Source organism: Schistocerca serialis, chromosome 1 (assembly GCF_023864345.2).
Source record: "Schistocerca serialis cubense isolate TAMUIC-IGC-003099 chromosome 1, iqSchSeri2.2, whole genome shotgun sequence".
Lineage (NCBI taxonomy): Eukaryota > Metazoa > Arthropoda > Insecta > Orthoptera > Acrididae > Schistocerca > Schistocerca serialis.
The window spans coordinates 889,853,152-889,871,641 of NC_064638.1; the positions used below are offsets into that span (position 1 = coordinate 889,853,152).

Consider the following 18,490-nt stretch of genomic DNA (forward strand, 5'->3'; position numbering starts at 1 on the left):
TACGTCACTTTGTAAACTACGGTTTCGCCTCTTACCGTATTTTATGTGTACATGTAGGGTAACTTCGAAGCTGTGTATCCTGGAAACGGATAAGTACATTAAGAAAATTTCCAGGTTTGTTTGAAATCGGTATCTTAGGAATATGTGGCAAACATAACATCCACTTACTGTGCATAGCCATCCTGGAATCCGCACCTCGGTTTTGATAGCCAAAAACCATGTTTTTTGGGTTTTTATCGATAACTGATAAAGATTTTTGAAAAAGGAAGGATGGCATTTCTTGATAAATGGCTAGAGAATATACGGTTAAAATATGAGCAATTTGCTGCGATTAGTTATTTAGATATCCGCTGCTGACGGTAAAAAATAGTGAAAAACACTTTTTCGGGTGTTCTCAAGAACCGCTCCTGAGTTAAATGGTGCCTCCATAACCCCTAAAGGCGTACCATAGACCACATCTAATGCAAAAAAGGAACCAACTGATTTGATTCATCTGTGGAAGCTGGAGTAAGTGAGTAATATTCAAATTTTGGCTGTGCACAGTAGGATAGTTACAGTAAGACGATCTTTCTGTTTGGTATATAAATGGTCTCTAGGCAAAGGGCTATCCCAAACACTTGACTCTACCTTTCCATCACCAGCAGAACCTGAGGTACGAACTCCAGAAAAACCGCTTGTAATGATTGTCGTTTTGGAACATATTGGTAGCGCAAGCTGTCGCACGTGTACCGATCGTCTTGTGAAAGCGGATGAACCTTTTTGAAACGCCCTATACTTGAGGCGCGGCTCATTTTACAAAGGCTGAGGGTTGAAAGAAGTGCTCCTCTTGGTGTTGGCAGGGACGAGCCTGTTCGCAGTGGCTGCCCACGAGTTCGGCCACTCGCTGGGGCTGCAGCACTCGTCCGTGAAGGGCGCGCTGATGTACCCCTGGTACCAGGGGCTGTCGCCCAACTACAAGCTGCCCGACGACGACCGCGTCGCCATCCAGCAGCTCTACGGTAAGTCATCAGCCTTCTATTTCGCCTCGTGCCTCCGTGTCTTAATTTTAAGCTGTTTAAGGAGCCCTCGCACGCTCAATATTTATTGCGCAAAACTAAAAACTGCGCTATAACATTGATCGTCTGCGAATGGTATTGACGGTTTGTGCAATACAGGCTGGTCAGAAGGTCTGAAAAGCTTGTCAGGGTGTTGCAGGGAAGATTGTACTGAGAAATAATTGTTACGAGAAAAATTCGATACGTTGGGCCGTTTCCGAGTTGTTTAGTACTGTAGTTTACCATCAGCTCGCCGCACGCGCAAATTTAAGCATCTGTACCCGCTAAAATGCACTGACATCTAAGTGCCCGTGAGTTACCACTTTGTTCAAATGCTCATTACCAGTTGAAATGTGCCCTTTTTCGGAAGTGATAAATTTAAGCTAAGAGAGAAAAACCTACGTTTGTTCGATTTGCGCAACCAAACAAAGAACACGTTTGGCAACACTGTCTCTGGCAGGCCGCTTGAATTGGCTCGCGTGACGACATGATACGCTAACGTCAAGACTAAATAAACTCGGAAACGGTGCAACGTATGGAATTGTTTTCTTAATAATTATTTCCCAGCGCAGTCTACCCTGCAGCATCCTTACAAGCTTTCCAGATTGTTACTGACCACCCCGTATATTGAAAAAGATAGCACAGCGTAAAAATATTACGCTCGCTCGACGCATTGCGTAATATATTGTACCGTGTACGAGTAATGTGCAGTACACGGCAGTCGCGGGCGAGACTTCGTAATTAGCGCACTTGCAAATAACTGATGTCATATGAACATTAATACAACGGGAAAGGCAGATAAAGCCGGCCGGGGTGGCCGAGCGGTTCTAGGCGCTACAGTCTGGAACCGCGCGACCGCTACGGTCGCAGGTTCGAATCCTGTCTCGGGCATGGATGTGTGTGATGTCCTTAGGTTAGTTAGGTTTAAGCAGTTCTAAGTTCTAGGGGACTGATGACCTTAGAAGTAAAGTCCCATAGTATTCAGAGGCATTTGAAAGAAAGATAAAGGAAATCATCTACTGAAGCTAGCAAGGGGGGTAGTTTCACTGCATGTTTAATACTTACTTAGTAATTAACTGTAGAAAAATTCGACAAAAGTGTTTGTCATGCGTGTTCAACCCGTGGCTTGTGGGCCGCATACGGTCCAAAGCAAGTATCAGTGCGGCCCAAGTAGTATTTATCACACGACCGGTTTATGGAAAGTTTTTAAGTTACTCGTCTTCTTCCAGTATGGCCCAGGCAAGATAACTTGTTGGACACCCCGGTCATTCAAAGTAACTGCGCTTTAGAGCTGTTGCTGAATCGAAGCTCCAACCCATTAACTCCACTATAGGTTCAATCTTACTTTGTTTCTCGTTATTCCTTTCCCTCGTTTCTGTTCCTTCGTTTACTCCTTTCCCGTACATATGCTGTAAAATGTATTATTCCACCAGGTATCCCATCTGCTTTTATCCTTGCATGTCTGTACCAGCTTGCAACTATAAACGAAATTTTCTAAAACTCTGATTTATTAATGTGTGATAACCTTGCAAATTATATACTTTTACGAATTCTTTGGGACTCACTGAGAATAAATTGCAAGTTTGTGTTGTGCTGTTACTAATAATATGCTGTGATGTTGCTGTTTGTGCAGTACAAGACCAATAATAAACACTAAAAATAAGATCGCTTGGAGTCGACTAAATTCAAGTAGAAACACGAACACGCACAAAGTGAGTAATATACAGAGCAAATAATTTCTCCACAGAGAAATTTTTTCTGCGTGAATTAGTTCCAAGAATACTATTAATAATAATATTAATAATGACAATTCATCCTCTGATCATTTTGTGCAATTGTACGCAGAAGTCACATAGAGAAATGTATACGGAATGTAGGTAATGTAAGGTGGAAATCTGTTCAAAGGACTACTTCATAAAAGTAGTGTGCCTAATACGGAATAATCTGAGTTTTACACGCAGTTATTAATTCTGGCGTTTCCGTGACGGCAAAGCCTTCACCAATAGTGCCTAAACTATTATCAATAAAAAGGAGTATGTGCTGTACGTTTTCCAATTATTATTCTGTTTATTAACAGCCGAGAAAATGTAAGAGTCGTTATTGTTTAGGAGCGCTCGTCTTCGTGATCATCAGCGCAAATCTAATAAACATAGTATTAACAGTATCACTGAGGTCGCAAATAGACTGAAAGTATTAGTTACTGATATTTATTTTTAGTTATAACTTATATATAAATCAAAATTGCAGCCATGGCTGGCATAGATACTTTATTTACGTCAGTGTAATACACAATTTCATCAAAATACCCAACAATTTATGTTAAAATCTCACTAAATAGTAAACTAAAGAAGAGAGCGTCTTTCTACAACAGAAGACGTTAAACTTACAACACTATCTGCTTCAAACAGGAGTGACGTAACAAGCACTTCATCTTACGCATGCGCATAGCCGGCTATCCCCTTCTCAAACGGCTAAATGTTTGTGACAATGTCCTCTTAGGTTCCTGCCTAACAAAACCCTCGGAAATGGACGGCCAAATATTTGTGACAAGCGAGGAATTACGTCATTGCTGCTAGTTTCACTCGGTTCCTCCCTAACCCTACACTCGGAAATCGTCAAATTCGAAAATAAATAGTCAAATATTTATTTTATTTTTCGTTTTATAATCAGACGGGAATATAAATAACATAGAATACTGCAGAAAATGCTTGTATTACGATCGTAAGGAAGTATCAGAATGCGCTTACAACGCTAAGGTGAAAATAAGTAATAATAAAAAAGTGCCATTGCGACGCGAACCTACTTCCGTCCTCTGTGTAATCCATGACTATCCTTTACGCTACGCCATACTCATACTATTTCTGTTTTCTTAAGTCATATCTATCATAATATCTCTTGAACGATTATGTCGTTCATACATCATTAACAGTTACATAAGAGTAACATGTTTGTGATAAATCTTCACTGAACCACTGCCTTGAAACGGAATACTGCAAGTTATAATACAAAACATCTAAATGTGCCAAAATAAATATGGTGTCTGCCACGCTGAGTCATTTTCGTTTGGAGCAGATTCATGTTATAGGTTTAACGTCTTCATCTGAAGACTGCAATAAACAATGTTAACTCCTAGCATAACTAATTATTGATCACATTAAGATATCTCTGGTCGCTGTGTTGACAAGAAGTGATGTTTTGTGTTGTAGACTTTGCTGCAGGAGTACTGTTCTTTACAGGTGCAAAAGAGCGGCTGTGGGCCAAGATACCAACATATCCGTATGACCGTGACCGTGATCGGGATCGTGGGGCATGGCCTACCCCACACCCCACAGCGCCTCCAACACAGCCGCCGCCGCCCCCACCGCCCCCACCACCCCCAACACAGCCACCCACACCGCCCCCGACGCCACCCACGCGTCCAACGCGGCCTCCCTGGAGACCGCCGAAGCCGCCCAAGCACGACAAGCCACGTCATCGCCAGCCACCGCCTCCGCCTCCTACGTACCGCCCCCGCACGCGGCCACCACCCCCCACACTCCCGCCGCCGCGGCCATCGCCTGCCGAGCCGCGAACGGAAAGGCCCCAAGAAGTCAAGCCAGATACGTGCAACACCAACTATGATGCCATCTCCGTCATTCGCAGGGAGCTGTTCATCTTCAAGGACAAGGTACCGTACGTCCACATTTTGCTTTGAGGAGGTTTTGTCTGAACTTGTACCATGATGCCGTCTGTTATCTTTCGCAAATGAGCCCCTTCCTCTTTTTGTTCTTAGTGATGTGCCATTATTTTCATAATCTGTTACTCATTATCAAAAGTTTCATTCCAGTTACAAAATTGCACATGTTACTGTAAGATTAATTATACCAGTAATAAGAGGGTGGCTGTTATGTTTATCACCATTTTTGAACTTCGCTAAATAAACAGGATTACTGCCCTTTCAAATCCTGCTAATTTTTACTTTAGGGCAATAATTTTGCAGAACTTCAGGAAGAAGAAAGGTAGATTAGAGAGTATCACCTTGTCATTACAGACAGAGCATAAGCTCCAGATGGGAAAGGAAATGGAAGGGAACATCCTTTTCCAAGGAAACAATCCCAGAATTTTCCTCATATAATTTTTGTAAAATTTGGAAAACCTAAATTTGAATGGCCAGACAAGAATTTGGACCATCGTTCTCCTGAATGCAAGGCCAGTCATACTGCACTACCTTGAACTTGAGTATCGGAAGGCTCATTAATGTGGTTGAAAGAGGAGTAAAAAGATCTAATGGGATATATAATAGCCTTATCAAAAATATGACAAAACATAAAGATTGAATAGATTTAAAATTGAGGAATGGAATTGAGGATCAACAGGGAGGAATTTCCCATGTACAGTAAGGTAGAATAAAAATAGTTTTACAGATTTTAACTTCACCAGTTCATACACAGCTGGTGATGTTCTAAGTTACATGTGTCTTTTGTTTTAAGTATTAGATAAAAAAGAATTAGAGTGTGCACAGTATCGATCCTTTCTGAGGTTAATTTCATACCAAAGAGACAGTCTGTCATTGTAACCCTTTGGGGAGATGCAAGCTGTAACACTTTAGCTCCTTAAGTAGAATTTTCTGACCCTTGCCCCCCCCCCCCCCCACCCCCCCCCGCATATCAAAGGCTGTGGCAAGGTCACAGAATATACCAAACATGCCAACAGGGTCTGTTACATGTTCCTGGTGCACTTTTCATATTAACTCTCCATAAAAATCTCAAGTTTCGAGAATTTCCAATTTTGCCTGCTCCACACACCCCCCTACCCCCCCTCCCCCCTTGCCATTTCCAAATATAACTTATCTTAATGCCTTGGATTTTCATAATATTAAAACAAAATACATGACATGATTTAATATAATAATAGCAATTTCTTTAAATAAGTGGTCAGTACAGGGCATTTGCTTTGCCTCACAGCTCCCGTCTCCCAGTTGAGTCCACATTTGATAATATGGGATTTATTCCTATGCAGTGTTTTGTCATCGAATGGTTACGCCAACAGGATAATTTTTCTTGTTCGGCTGCACCAGGACTTCATTTGTAAGATCTAATACGGCTTTGCTTGTGGATAATCCTTTACAAATACCAAACTGAGGCAGGCTGCTCTGAAAAATGAGTCAGTATAGGCCTCTTCCTCATAAACATTTGAAAAGATTTGGTTTTTAATTAGAAGTGATTTGTTAGTATACAATTTAACAGAAGGGTGCTACTTCAACTCTGACAGGAATTACACCCTCAGTCATTGATTGATTGCAAAGATAGTGAAAGGGTAGTCTTATTAAGCCATCATTAGATTTTAATGTTGTAGTTTAATGGCAAATGCAATGAAGCCTGTTTGAAACATTAAGTTTAACATATTGGTAGGAATAAATTTGGACATTTATTGTTTGACATAATATGAGACACCAAAGCAAATATAATAATAAAGGTTTCTCATTTTCAGTATTTCTGGAGAATTGGTGATAGAGGTCTTGAGGAAGGTTATCCAGCAGAAATTCAGAGATTTTGGTACAGCCTGCCAAGGAACTTCACCCATGTGGATGCTGTTTATGAGAGGCTTGACAAGAAAATTGTTTTCTTCATTGGTAATCAACTGTACTGTAACAGCTTGAGCTAATATGTTTCAAATCTAAAAGGAGCAGCTACAATATAAACAGTTCAAAATTTTCGCAAGGAAAACATGGTTTCTATTTATATCCTCATAAATGTTTTCCTTCATTTTTATTGGTTTTCCTTTAAAACTGCTGCCAGTTATCTCTTTGTTTCAAAATTTAATTTCCCTCATTTATTTTTTTATTATTTCTATTGCCGTGCTGGATTAGCCGAGCGGTCTAAGGCGCTACAGTCGTGGACTGTGCGGCTGGTCCCGGCGGAGGTTCGAGTCCTCCCTCGGGCATGGTTGTGTGTGTTTGTCCTTAGGATAATTTAGGTTACATAGTGTGTAAGCTTAGGTACTGATGACTTTAGCAGTTAAGTCCCATAAGGTTTCACACACACATTAATTAATTCTATTGGCTTAATCTGTTTTACAGTTTATAAACAAATCTCTTAAGATATACAGAGACTGAATCCTCATTGCAGAGTTATTTTTTTTGTTTTTTGTTTTTTTCTTGTTCCACAACAGTAAAGCAGATAAACTACTGTACAAGCAATATTGCCAAGCAGTTGTAATGCCCAGTGATTAAACAAGTGTATTGATCAGTGTTATACTGAAGTGCACAGCAAGTAAAAACATAAATGTCCTTGCAGTCTAGCACTGACAATCTGTTTAAGGTCTGATGACATCCCAGCCAAACTTTTCTGTTCATTTATCTTAAACACAGCAATTACCTCATGAAGGTTATGAAGAGTTAGCTGTTCCAGCGAAATGTGTTTTTGTATAGAAATTAGTCAAGAGCATTTTACTGATTTATTTATTTATTTTTTGCAGGAAGGCAGTACTTTGTATATGATGCAAACACACTAATGCATGGCTACCCAAGGCCTTTAACAGACCTTGGTCTGCCAGAAACTTTGGACAGGGTGGATGCTGCAATGGTTTGGGGACACAATAAGAAAACTTACTTTTACAGTGGCACCATGTATTGGAGATTTGATGAAGATGTTGGCAAGGTGGAACTTGACTACCCACGGGACATGTCCATGTGGCGTGGTGTTGGTTACAATGTGGATGCTGTTTTCCAGTGGAAAGATGGTGAGAGACTATTGTTCATGACACACACTGATATTTGCAATTTTCTTCCTTGTACCCTTAGATACACGTGTTGTGACAAACTGATTAGATGAAAATCCTCTATTCATCAGATGCGAGAGCTGTGGTATGTGTATCTGAATTGGCAATTTATGTCTTCAACTTCAGGAAATAGATTAGAAAGGAACAAGCAAGAGATTGTCCAAATTCAACATGGACAGAAAAAACAAAAATGGCTCACATATTTCACAGCAGCTATAGTGGGTGTTTGTGACAAAATCAAGACCAAGAAAATAATGGGAAACTTAATAATAAAATCCAACTGTCTTTTCAACCATGTTTTTACTTTGCCACTGTGTGTTTCAAAGCATAGCCTCATTATCAGATTTTCATTGTGATGTCAACATGCCAAAAATGTGTACCTGTGAATGTGGCTGCTTATGGAAGTTACTTTGTTGTGCCTTATGCAACAAAAATGAGGAACAATCACAGATACATGTTTCTGGTATGTTGACACATCAAGATCCTTTGATAAGAATTGAAAGCCAGATGATGAATCTGTGCTTCAAAATGTACATTGCTGAAGAAAAACTATGAATGAAAAAATGAGACATTTTATTATTAAGTTTTCCAAATACAACTGAAAGCCCAGAAAATGACCATGTATAATTCTTTCTATAGTTTTGAAAGGTTTTTCTTTGGTGCAAGCCTGCACTTGTTAAAAAAAAAATAGCTTTCACATGGACAGGGTTTAGCCTGTCACTTATTTAAGGGTTTCTTGATAGGCAGAAAGCAGCAGGTGGAGACTGACTACAAAAATCAAGACCTTTAAGTAATGCCCAACAGTATTATTGCTTGTCAGATGGTATTGGTTGCAGTCTCAGACTCTTTTAGATGATATAGTTATCTATGAGAAAGCTTTGAGACTAGACTTGACAAAAGAAATTGGTTATAAAGCACTTTCCCTGTCTACATTGAATGTGTACATTGAGTGACGGGGCATGTATCATATGTCGAAGACAGCAGCATGAATAGTCACGAGAGTGTAACTGAAGTGCTGCAAAATGTTAACTGCCACACACAGAAAGTAAGATGCACAACATGTCACAAAAATCTACATAGATAATTTCACGAATTGATTTTTAGTGTATGATTTCAGCCTTTGTTTGGTATATTACACGCAAATTGTATAAGGGCCACAAAATAAATTCACAAACATGCAAAAGAGGTATATAACCATACATTTATTCCATGCTTCAGCTGTGAATGGAATGAAGAAAAATTTATGTAATGATGCAATAGCAAAAAATGTTACACGAGTTAAAAAGCGAAAGAAAAGAAAATCTCAAATGGAATGTGACAGTTTTTAGAAGTAGTTGAGAGTTTCAAGTATACAGTAATATGAAAGCAACAGAATATGATGAATTAAAGAAAACTGTTTGATGTCTTTCAGAGAATGTTTGAACTTAGAATTAAAATTTAAGAGTGAAAGTTGAGAACAGAAGAGTATGAAGACAAAAAGCCCTTATATTGGGTTGACAGAAAATTAAGATGGTAGAAGTCACAATAATTAACAATACACAGAAAATTATTCAAGCATTCAAAGCTTTCTTAAAACATCTGAACAGTTTAAGATGTAAAGCAGAAAAGCAGTCAATAAGGAAACGGACACAGCAGAAGAAATGCTAGATGATGTCAACATTCAAGATATTAAGGAAAGTAATTGTTAAAACAGTAGGTGAAGTAATACAGAAGTAATAGCTTTGCAAGAAAGAAGAAGGGCAATATAAAGCAATCATAAACTTACCAGCCTCATCTCTGTAGATTATAAGATATTCACCAAAATTAGCACTACTCACACTGAAACAACATTGGATTCTAATCACATGACTGCAGAAGTGGACATAGCACAATGGACCATTTGCAAGTTGTGAATGGAATTATACATGTTGGGATGTCGTTTGACAATACACGCACAACATGTATTTAAGAACAACTTTATTTGTAACTTACTGCACAGAGAATAACACAGAACTACTAACAGTTGACTTGGAAAACATGCACACAATGACATCTATAGACACCAAAGATATCACATGATAGTAAATTCTGAATCTCAATATTTCCCCGAAATTTTTACAGACAGTTATAAATTAAGAATTGAGCCTAAAGTTCATGGTTCTAGGATTTAAGTCCAAGTCATTCAACACATTTCTCATGCTTTGGAGCAAGAAGAGCCTTTGTCAGTATGTCTGCCATCACCTATTCTGTTGGCTGATATTCCAGTTTCAGCAGATACTCTTCTAGAGCCTGGCATATGAAGAGATACTGTATACAAATGGGCTTAATCTTTGATTGAAGAGCTGGGTTAAGTTCTAACTTTCCAGCTGACTGATTGTCAGTGAACAGGTTGATGTATTACAGTTTCCCTAAACATTGCTCCTTTGGGACTGTTGACAGCTGGGTCACTTCTTTTGCTGCTTCAATGAGGCTCAAGTTCTCAGCTGTAACTAACAAAAGAGCAATGGCTCTGTTTGTGTGAACACCATGAGATTACTTATCTGGATATAGTGAAGCTGCACCTGTATATTTCTTATCAGTATTAGATCTTCATTAGTCAACGTAAGTGAAACTGAAGATTCCTTTCTTATTGTTGATGTACGACAGTTTCTTGTCTCTGGTTCCTGTGAGGTATTGAAGGATTCTCTTAGCCACTTACCAGTGAATAAAAGGATGGCTGTTATCGTACTGTTTAGCTTATTGACCACATAGCATATATTGGATAAAGTACCAGTGACGATGTACATCTTTCTCCAACCAGTACCATCTTCTGTATTTGTAACTGTTGCATAGAACTTGCTCCCAGTTGCCAATAGAGTCCTGCTTGACTTGCTGTCATTCACTCTGAGTAAGTTTAAAACTTCTTTAATACAGACTCTTTGACACAGGTGTAATTTTGTCATCTGATTTATTTGCCTCGATCACCAGATAGTACTTTATGGCACCAAAATTCTTGATGTTATATCTGGCTGATAACTTACTTTATTACGTCATCTAAGTAAATGAGTAGGAAGACTGGACGCTTCCCTAAACTGTCTACAAATACGAATGGATCTAAATTTGTGGGTTGGAATCCAATTGATGTTAGGGTTGCATTCAACTTAGCGTACCACTGTCTACCAGCTTGCCACAGCCCATAAATAGCTTTTCTAAGTTTACACATCTTATCACTGGGCTTCAATGTTTGGAGCATGTCACTTGCCTTCTTGACTGTATGTTTACCTTTCTCCACATTGTTCATATTTTGTAAGAATTCAACAAGTGAGACCAGCCGATCCATCAATACTTTTGTCTCAATTTCACCATTGAGAAATGCAGTGGTGATATCCAGTTGTCAAATTCACTGACAAGTCCATGAGTAGTCTAAATGATTAGATTCTTGCAATTGGAGATAATGTTTCCACAAAGTCAGGTCGAGGCCATTAGGTGAATCCTCATGCAGCTATTCTTGTTTTTTGTCTCTTAGCAAAAATCCATCATTTCTGTACGTGTTCCTCAGAATGACTCCATACAGTCTACCCTTTAATTTGTTAGCCTTCCTACACTGTCCCAGGTGTCATTTTTCATCAGTAACCTGATTTCATCATATATTTCCCCAGACCACATTGGAACACACAGCTTGCCACAGTCATTGACACTGACCCCTTGCATTCAAAATGAAGTTAGCATCGTGAAGTCAAACATCTGATGAGGCTACACCTGGCACAAATAGTTGAGTTCATGTGATGCTTGAAGAATTATTGTCTTTATCAGATGAGAAGTCAACAACTGGACTGAATTCTTGGCCTGTAGTAACTGGATGCTCATCTTCTTCAAAACCATAGCATGATTCATAGTCTGACAATGGCTCTCATTCAATGCTTGTTTTACCATTGAAATTTTCTCTCATGAAATTCATGCTTCCTCTTTGGTGGTGATCTGGTTCATTTTCATGTAAATCCACATAAGTTTATCCACAACCTGTGTCACTGAAATGAGGCTGGATTTGAGTTCTGGCATGTACAAAATGTTTTTAAGCATTATGGAGCTGGTGCACTGACTGCGATTGTGATCCATATCTCACCTTTAGCTGTTACTTGTGTAGCACTGTCATCTGCAAGCATCAAATCCTCTTGCATTTTTGTCACATTTGCGAACACTTTTGGATTGTTGCACATGTGTGAAGTACAAACACTTTATATGCACCAAAAAATGTTGGAATCATAAAACTTCGGGACAGGTTCAGTCATCTCTATGAATGAACCTGCTCTGAAGTTTAGTGACTCAAACTGCAATGAGATTCTTGACAGCATTTACTTAGTTTCTTCTTGAAAAAGGAGTTATCTTCTTTGTGTTCTTTCTTGTTAACAAGCCGCATTTGCACTCTGATTTTGTTCCTTTTGTGTTTTCGTTTTGATTTTCGTTCTGATTCATCACTGTCAGGCAACAGCACTTTTTGCCTTGTTTGTGAAACATTTATCAGATTTAATGAACATTGCCGCACTCATACTTTCACTGTCTTTGTGACTCTTTGCATTCTGTTCATTCAAGATTTTTATATTTAGCGTTTCAACATCTGGTAGGCTGTCATGAGATTCAACAGGATATCTAAAATTGTTGTAGCTATCTGGAAGACCATAGAGCAGCATTATTGCTGTGCAAGGGTTTTAAAACCTTGATTTTCAAAGAAACTCTGGAAAGATAATGCTCATGCATATTGTAAATGCTACTGGCATCAAAAACCACAGATAACTGACATCACAAGTTACTGATTGTGAAATTAGTAATCAGCGAGTGAGGTAGCATAAACTTGTCCCTTTGTTTTTTTTGAAAAGGGAAAGAGCAGGATTCCCTGCAGGATTTGAACAAAAACCTCTATCTTTATTTATAAGGTTACTTGCTAACTGAATTTAAATAGCCTTCTTAACAATACTCTGCCAAAGCTGGAAGAGAGTGACAGAATCTTCCTGTTGTTATATTCCATAGGATGACCTGTGCCAAGACAGTGTCCTGCAGGGATGGTTTTTGTTTACGTTCTGCAAGGAATTATGCTCTCTGCCTTCTCAAAAAACAGAGGGACAGATTTCATCCTACCTCACCTACTGATTATTAATTTCACTATCGATAACTTCTGACACGAGTCATCTTTGGTTTGTGATGGTGCTAATATTTTCAGTGTGTTTGAGTGTTATCTTTCTGGAGTTTCTTTGAAAACCCACTTTTAAATTTCCTTTCACAGCACTTACTTGCAGCAGTTCTGCTTTGAAAATAGCAGGTTAACTCCTCTCAAAATGGCAGTCGGTGTCGACATCAACTGGCTGCATTATGTAAGTTATTTGAACATTGTATGAGCTGGGAGAAATTAATGTCTTACACCATTTATGTTGACATCCATTGATTGCAACTATTCCACAGCATCTAAGAATTCAGTAAGACGTTCTGTCACCTCATCACTACACTGCATTTTATGAAGCAGAAGGTATTTGAGTGACATTACTTTGGATGCATGTATTGATTAGAGTTTAAGCCACACCTGACATGATACAGTGCAGTTCTTTACTTGCTTCAGCCCGGTGGTATTGATGGATAAAATAGTCTGCTTTTGCTTTTCTGTCTGTAGCTAACCATGCTTTGTATTTAGCTTCTGCAGCAGAAAGCAGTTTGCATTTACTAGATGCTGCATGTTCCGGTATGTCTCTAGTTGTGTGTCCCCAAGTGCCAGTTTTGATGAGCAGTGCTTGGACTTGTATTCTCCATTTGTCAGAATCATTGTGTGGAAAAGTTTCTAGTCGATCTCCATGCAAAACAGTTATATATAGTGTTATTTTGTGTTAACGAACTTGTATTCCCATGGTTTTCAGGCTAGGAATTTAAGTTTTTGTCTAATTGAAAAATATTGTTTTTGCTCCCCGTTACCTGTTATGATGTAATTTAATTATACAGGCATGGCACATAATTACAAAACAACTTTATTCATAACTCACTGTATGGAGAATAAAAACACACTACTAATAATTGACTTGAAAAACATGTACATAATGATGTCTGCACACACCAGACATGGCAGTAAAATTTGAATCTCAACACGATAGAGTGATGAATATGAATTGCTAGTTGTTGGGCAATTCATAGATTTTCGGGGGGTTTAGATTTACTGTTAGTTTTAATTAAATCTATTCTGAGAGTCTTTGAGCATAAAGCACTGATACACCCCATTTTAGTATACTGAATAATATACACATCATTGCTTTACACTTTATTAGGATGTTGAGAAATTCACTACCATAACTGTAAGAAGCGCCAGGCAAGGACACTCCATATCACAAAAACCGTCCTCAATACTTTCAGAGGAAATACATAAGCGTCGTAAATGAAGACATAATATGAGTCAATTGAACACCCATGACCCATTTTCATTTTGATGGCCACAATGTTCTGTTTCCCTCCAATACAAAAAACTTCAACAATGAGTAGAGAACCTTTATGGATCAACGTGGAAAGTGAGCTTGAAATTAAATTACAACAAACTTAAAAGGTGTAGCCAACATAGGAAAAAGAAATTAGTTGAAGAGTCCCTTTCACCCTGGGTTCTGAGTGACCTGCCCTTTTTAAACTTCCCCAACCTATCCCTCTCTCAACCATTAGTAAGACATTCTAGTTAGGAAACTGGGGGTAGTGTATGTACTTCTGTGCATGTCTATCAACATTATTGGTATTTCATCTACTGAAGGTATCATTTAACTTAAACTACAGTTTTAAGATAAGTGCTTCTTGGAAAATGACCTATGTTCTATCTGTTTTATTTGGCAGGAAAAACATACTTCTTTAAAGGAAAAGGTTTCTGGAAGTTCAACGACCAATACATGCGTGTGGAGAGTGAGAAGCCAATGCAGTCATCAGTATTCTGGATGGGCTGCCCACCAGGCATTGAGGGTGAAGCTACAGGCTCAGACGGAGAGACAAATGAAATAGATGAGACGGACCATCATGCAGAAGCAGAAGTTGGTTCTGAAGCAACAAGCTTTTTTAATGGCTCTATTACAGTTCTTTTAACAATAGCCCTCCTATGTTTTCAAGTATTGTGAGATTCATCTTGTCAGGGTAAACTTTTCTATGTGCAAAATAGCCTCACTCCTACACTTCAGGTAACAAGTGATGTCTCCAAAAGTATAAATTTAAAACTTTGTAAGGACATGCAGTGATTTGTTTTTCATTTTGGGAAACTTCAGAACCACATCTTTTTTTTACTTACTAGAGCATCCACATCATAATTAATTACTCTGAATTGTAAATATTGTAATTTGTAACACCCATAAACTGCCAATATCAAATGAGTGCATGGAGTGAGTTAATTTAGAAGTACTATTCTTGCTGTCATGTTTGTGGTTCATCTTGGAATTCAAAATCTTGTGTGTGGGAGAGAACTGCTGACATATAGTATAAAGAAATGACAGCATTATTTTACAAATATGAAAGATCTCTGACATTTCACATTCTGCGAAATGTATTCACCCATTTGCTGATGTCTACATTAGATGTCAAATGGGAGCATGTAAAAATTGTACTAAAATTTTTTAGTGGAGATAAGCAGCATCCATTTATATTTTCATGTTGCGAGATTGTAAATAAAATTGTACTTTAAAGATGTACATTTGGGGTGCTAAGGCTGGCTTTACACCTTACTATGTGTGTTTTCTTGGAATTTCAGTGTAATACAGTTGTGTGTTCTTATTATTATGCCATCTGTTTAAAACAAAAGTGACTGATCGAATTATGGACCATAGCTTGTTCCATAAGTTGTGAAAGAAAATACTACAAATGGATATAACACACTTTCATTTACAAAACATTCCCTATCCACAAACATGTCCAACTACTTTTGTATGTATCTGTAGTTGGTTAAAAATTTATGGTGATAACTGTAATGGGGTTGGTGGAGCAGTCTACCAACAGCATTTATTTCCCTCCCACTGTATTTTCATATTGTGTGTGCCTGGGAACTCTATGCAGTGAAAACATTAGTAAATATGTCTGCGTATCATAATTCACAGAAGTAACTAAATTAAATTTCACTATGAGTAATGACCTCTTGATTGCCATACCTCATGTAGACATCAATTTATTACCCTGAAAACCAAGACACTTAACATAAATGATTCACTGCCATTTTTGTCTATGTGTATGAATGAGACAGTAGCATTCTTATTTATTAATAAGTTCTTAAGTTAGATTACAAGTTTTAACTGAGCTAGATGGCAATTCTCACTGCATAGAATGAAAACAGTTGCTCAACCAGTTATTAGTGCTCCACTCAAATTAGCCACTGAAAGTCATTGTTGAAAATTCTTGATGTTCAGAGAATAAATATTTTTTGTTCAAAGTGAGATTCAATCTGTGCTATAATAATGTAAAATAAATAAGATACCCTTTCATATTATCAATAAATTAGTTATAGTTCTAGATTTAGCTATGTGCTCATGAGTGATTCATACATTTCCTGTCAGTTGCAAAATAGGTTACTTACTGATTTCAACAATGTCTCAGAATCCAGTGTCCTATTCAGTTTAAGTAAAACTTTTTGCTGAGCAAGAAGAATAACAGGCCCTTTTTTTCACTTTTTTTTTGGGGGGGGGGGGCGGCTGTGTTGTCTATATTCATTAATGGAGGAACACACCGAATTGACCCTTTTCACAAGTTTTTGGTGTATCTGTTTCATTGGAGAACATTACTTTTGTGTGCTATTTCATAGTTTAAGAGTATAAACCACAGTTCATTTGTATGAAGCAACAAGTACTGTGTTTTTGATCAGGAAAAGTATTCTTCAAAATGTGGCACAATTTATGCCTTTGACCATTTGGTATTTTGCTAAACTTAATTTCTCCGTCTAAACCTACAGACTAGATGTGTAAAATAGGCCTTCGTTTACAGTCACTCATTTTACTGGAAACTGTTTTTTACATGCCAGCACAGTGAAGACTGTTCTAACTTTCCCTCATACGGACACTGATTTCAGGGAAAAATATTTGAAAAGAGCACTCATAACTGTAACAGTATTTAAAAATTGGAAAGAAACTGAAATAATCTTAGGAGAAATTTGTATATGCATTTTATTCTTGAGACAGAATCATTTGTGCCTTAAGCTTTTACACAATTTGCTGTTTTTCCAGCCTATTTTTTATGTAAGAAACAGAAAAAAGTAAGAGCAGATATTCAATGCTTTTGATCACTTACAGAAAGACTGAGATGTATATTTATTTATTGCTAAACTCTTTACAATTTTAAAATTTTTAATAAATGTTATTTTGTGAATAAACTGTTAAGAGTATTACTTGTAAAATTTTTTAACCACAAAAGTTATTTAACAAGCTTGTTTGAATTAAGTGGTTCAAAATGTTGGCACTATATTATGGATGAAATTGTTAAACTGGACAGCACGTTAAGACCATTATTGAATTTATAAACTTTTGAAGTCAAGTAGAATGCCTTTATATGTAAGAGAAATGAAGAAGACAGAGACGATAATGTATAAAATTTACAGGCATTCTCTTCATGCTTATATTTTACAATGGAATACTAAAAGAGGGAAATTAATTTCCTCTTAAGAAGAGGGAAAATGAGTTTCTGAAGACAGTTTTATTTGGCTCATGCTTTTTCAGAATCAACTACCAGTTTGTGCTTATATCTCTAGTGACTGTATTCCATTTGGATTTATAGGAATTAGAACTACTTGGCTGTACAAAACGTTCTGTGTAAATCTGAAATCAGTGCCATAAGGAAATTCAACTTTGCATGTGGGTAAACGAAACATATTAACTAAATATGTGCCATTTTTGTCTCATGAAAAACTGTTTGTTTTCAGTTTCAGTAATATACATGATCATTTTTACACAAGAGAAGTAATTATATTGGCTGTGTGTAAATGGAAAGATTGTAACTATTTAGTTTGTAATTACTGTGATATTTATTATTTTATGGAAGTGTAAAAACTGTATGTAAAGATGTGTATATTTCAGAACCTGAATAAACTGAAACCTGTTATGAATTACTTATTTTACTTGTATAATAGAAATTTCATGATGTAAAAGAATTAAATGCAGTTTTCCCAAGTAGCCTTGCAGCATATGCTGATTGAGTCAGTCACATTAGAGATATTGCTGCTGCAAGAGGGGGCAGTGATGTGACTAAATTTTGGTCTCTGTATACTCCCACTTCCAAGAGTTGTAATGCCTAGCTAAACAGCTGAAATATTTCTATACTCAGTTTCAGTATTTCTGTGTTACAGAATGAACTGGAAGCAAAGACACCAGGTAACGTGCATGTACAGTAACAGATATTGGTTATCTTATTCCAGTAAAACTGAGGGTAAAGAAATTTGATAAATCTTTGGAAGCCAATGAGGAATATGTATAGTAACATCTCTTCATTTCATTCAACTGTTGAATGTTATAATTTCTTTTGGTATGAATAAGATCTTTAATTAGAGGCAGCACAGCAGATAGCAGGTCTGCAGCTATCAGGGAAGAAAATGTTGTGCCTTTTTGCAGCAGGTGCTTTGTGATGAATGACAACAAAAGATACTATGGTATCAAACATGATAGCAATGGTGTTCCATATTTGGAATGAACACCAGTCGAAGACACATGCAAATGATTCCATTATTCCATTATTCAGAAATTCTGGCAGAACTTTAATTTAGAACT

The 18,490-nt window shown here is 37.5% G+C and overlaps 1 protein-coding gene across 1 annotated transcript in view; it reads left to right on the top strand.

Annotated features, from left to right (window-relative positions):
* Window positions 1-17,832, top strand: part of LOC126411284 (matrix metalloproteinase-2-like) — an 857,544-nt gene extending 839,712 nt beyond the window's left edge. The window contains exons 6-10 of the mRNA XM_050081353.1: window positions 840-998; window positions 4,271-4,701; window positions 6,504-6,645; window positions 7,491-7,754; window positions 14,601-17,832. Coding sequence (XP_049937310.1) covers window positions 840-998; window positions 4,271-4,701; window positions 6,504-6,645; window positions 7,491-7,754; window positions 14,601-14,875 — 1,271 coding nt within the window. The 3' untranslated portion in view covers window positions 14,876-17,832. The remainder of the gene's footprint in view (window positions 1-839; window positions 999-4,270; window positions 4,702-6,503; window positions 6,646-7,490; window positions 7,755-14,600) is intronic.
* Window positions 17,833-18,490: the final 658 nt, after the last annotated feature.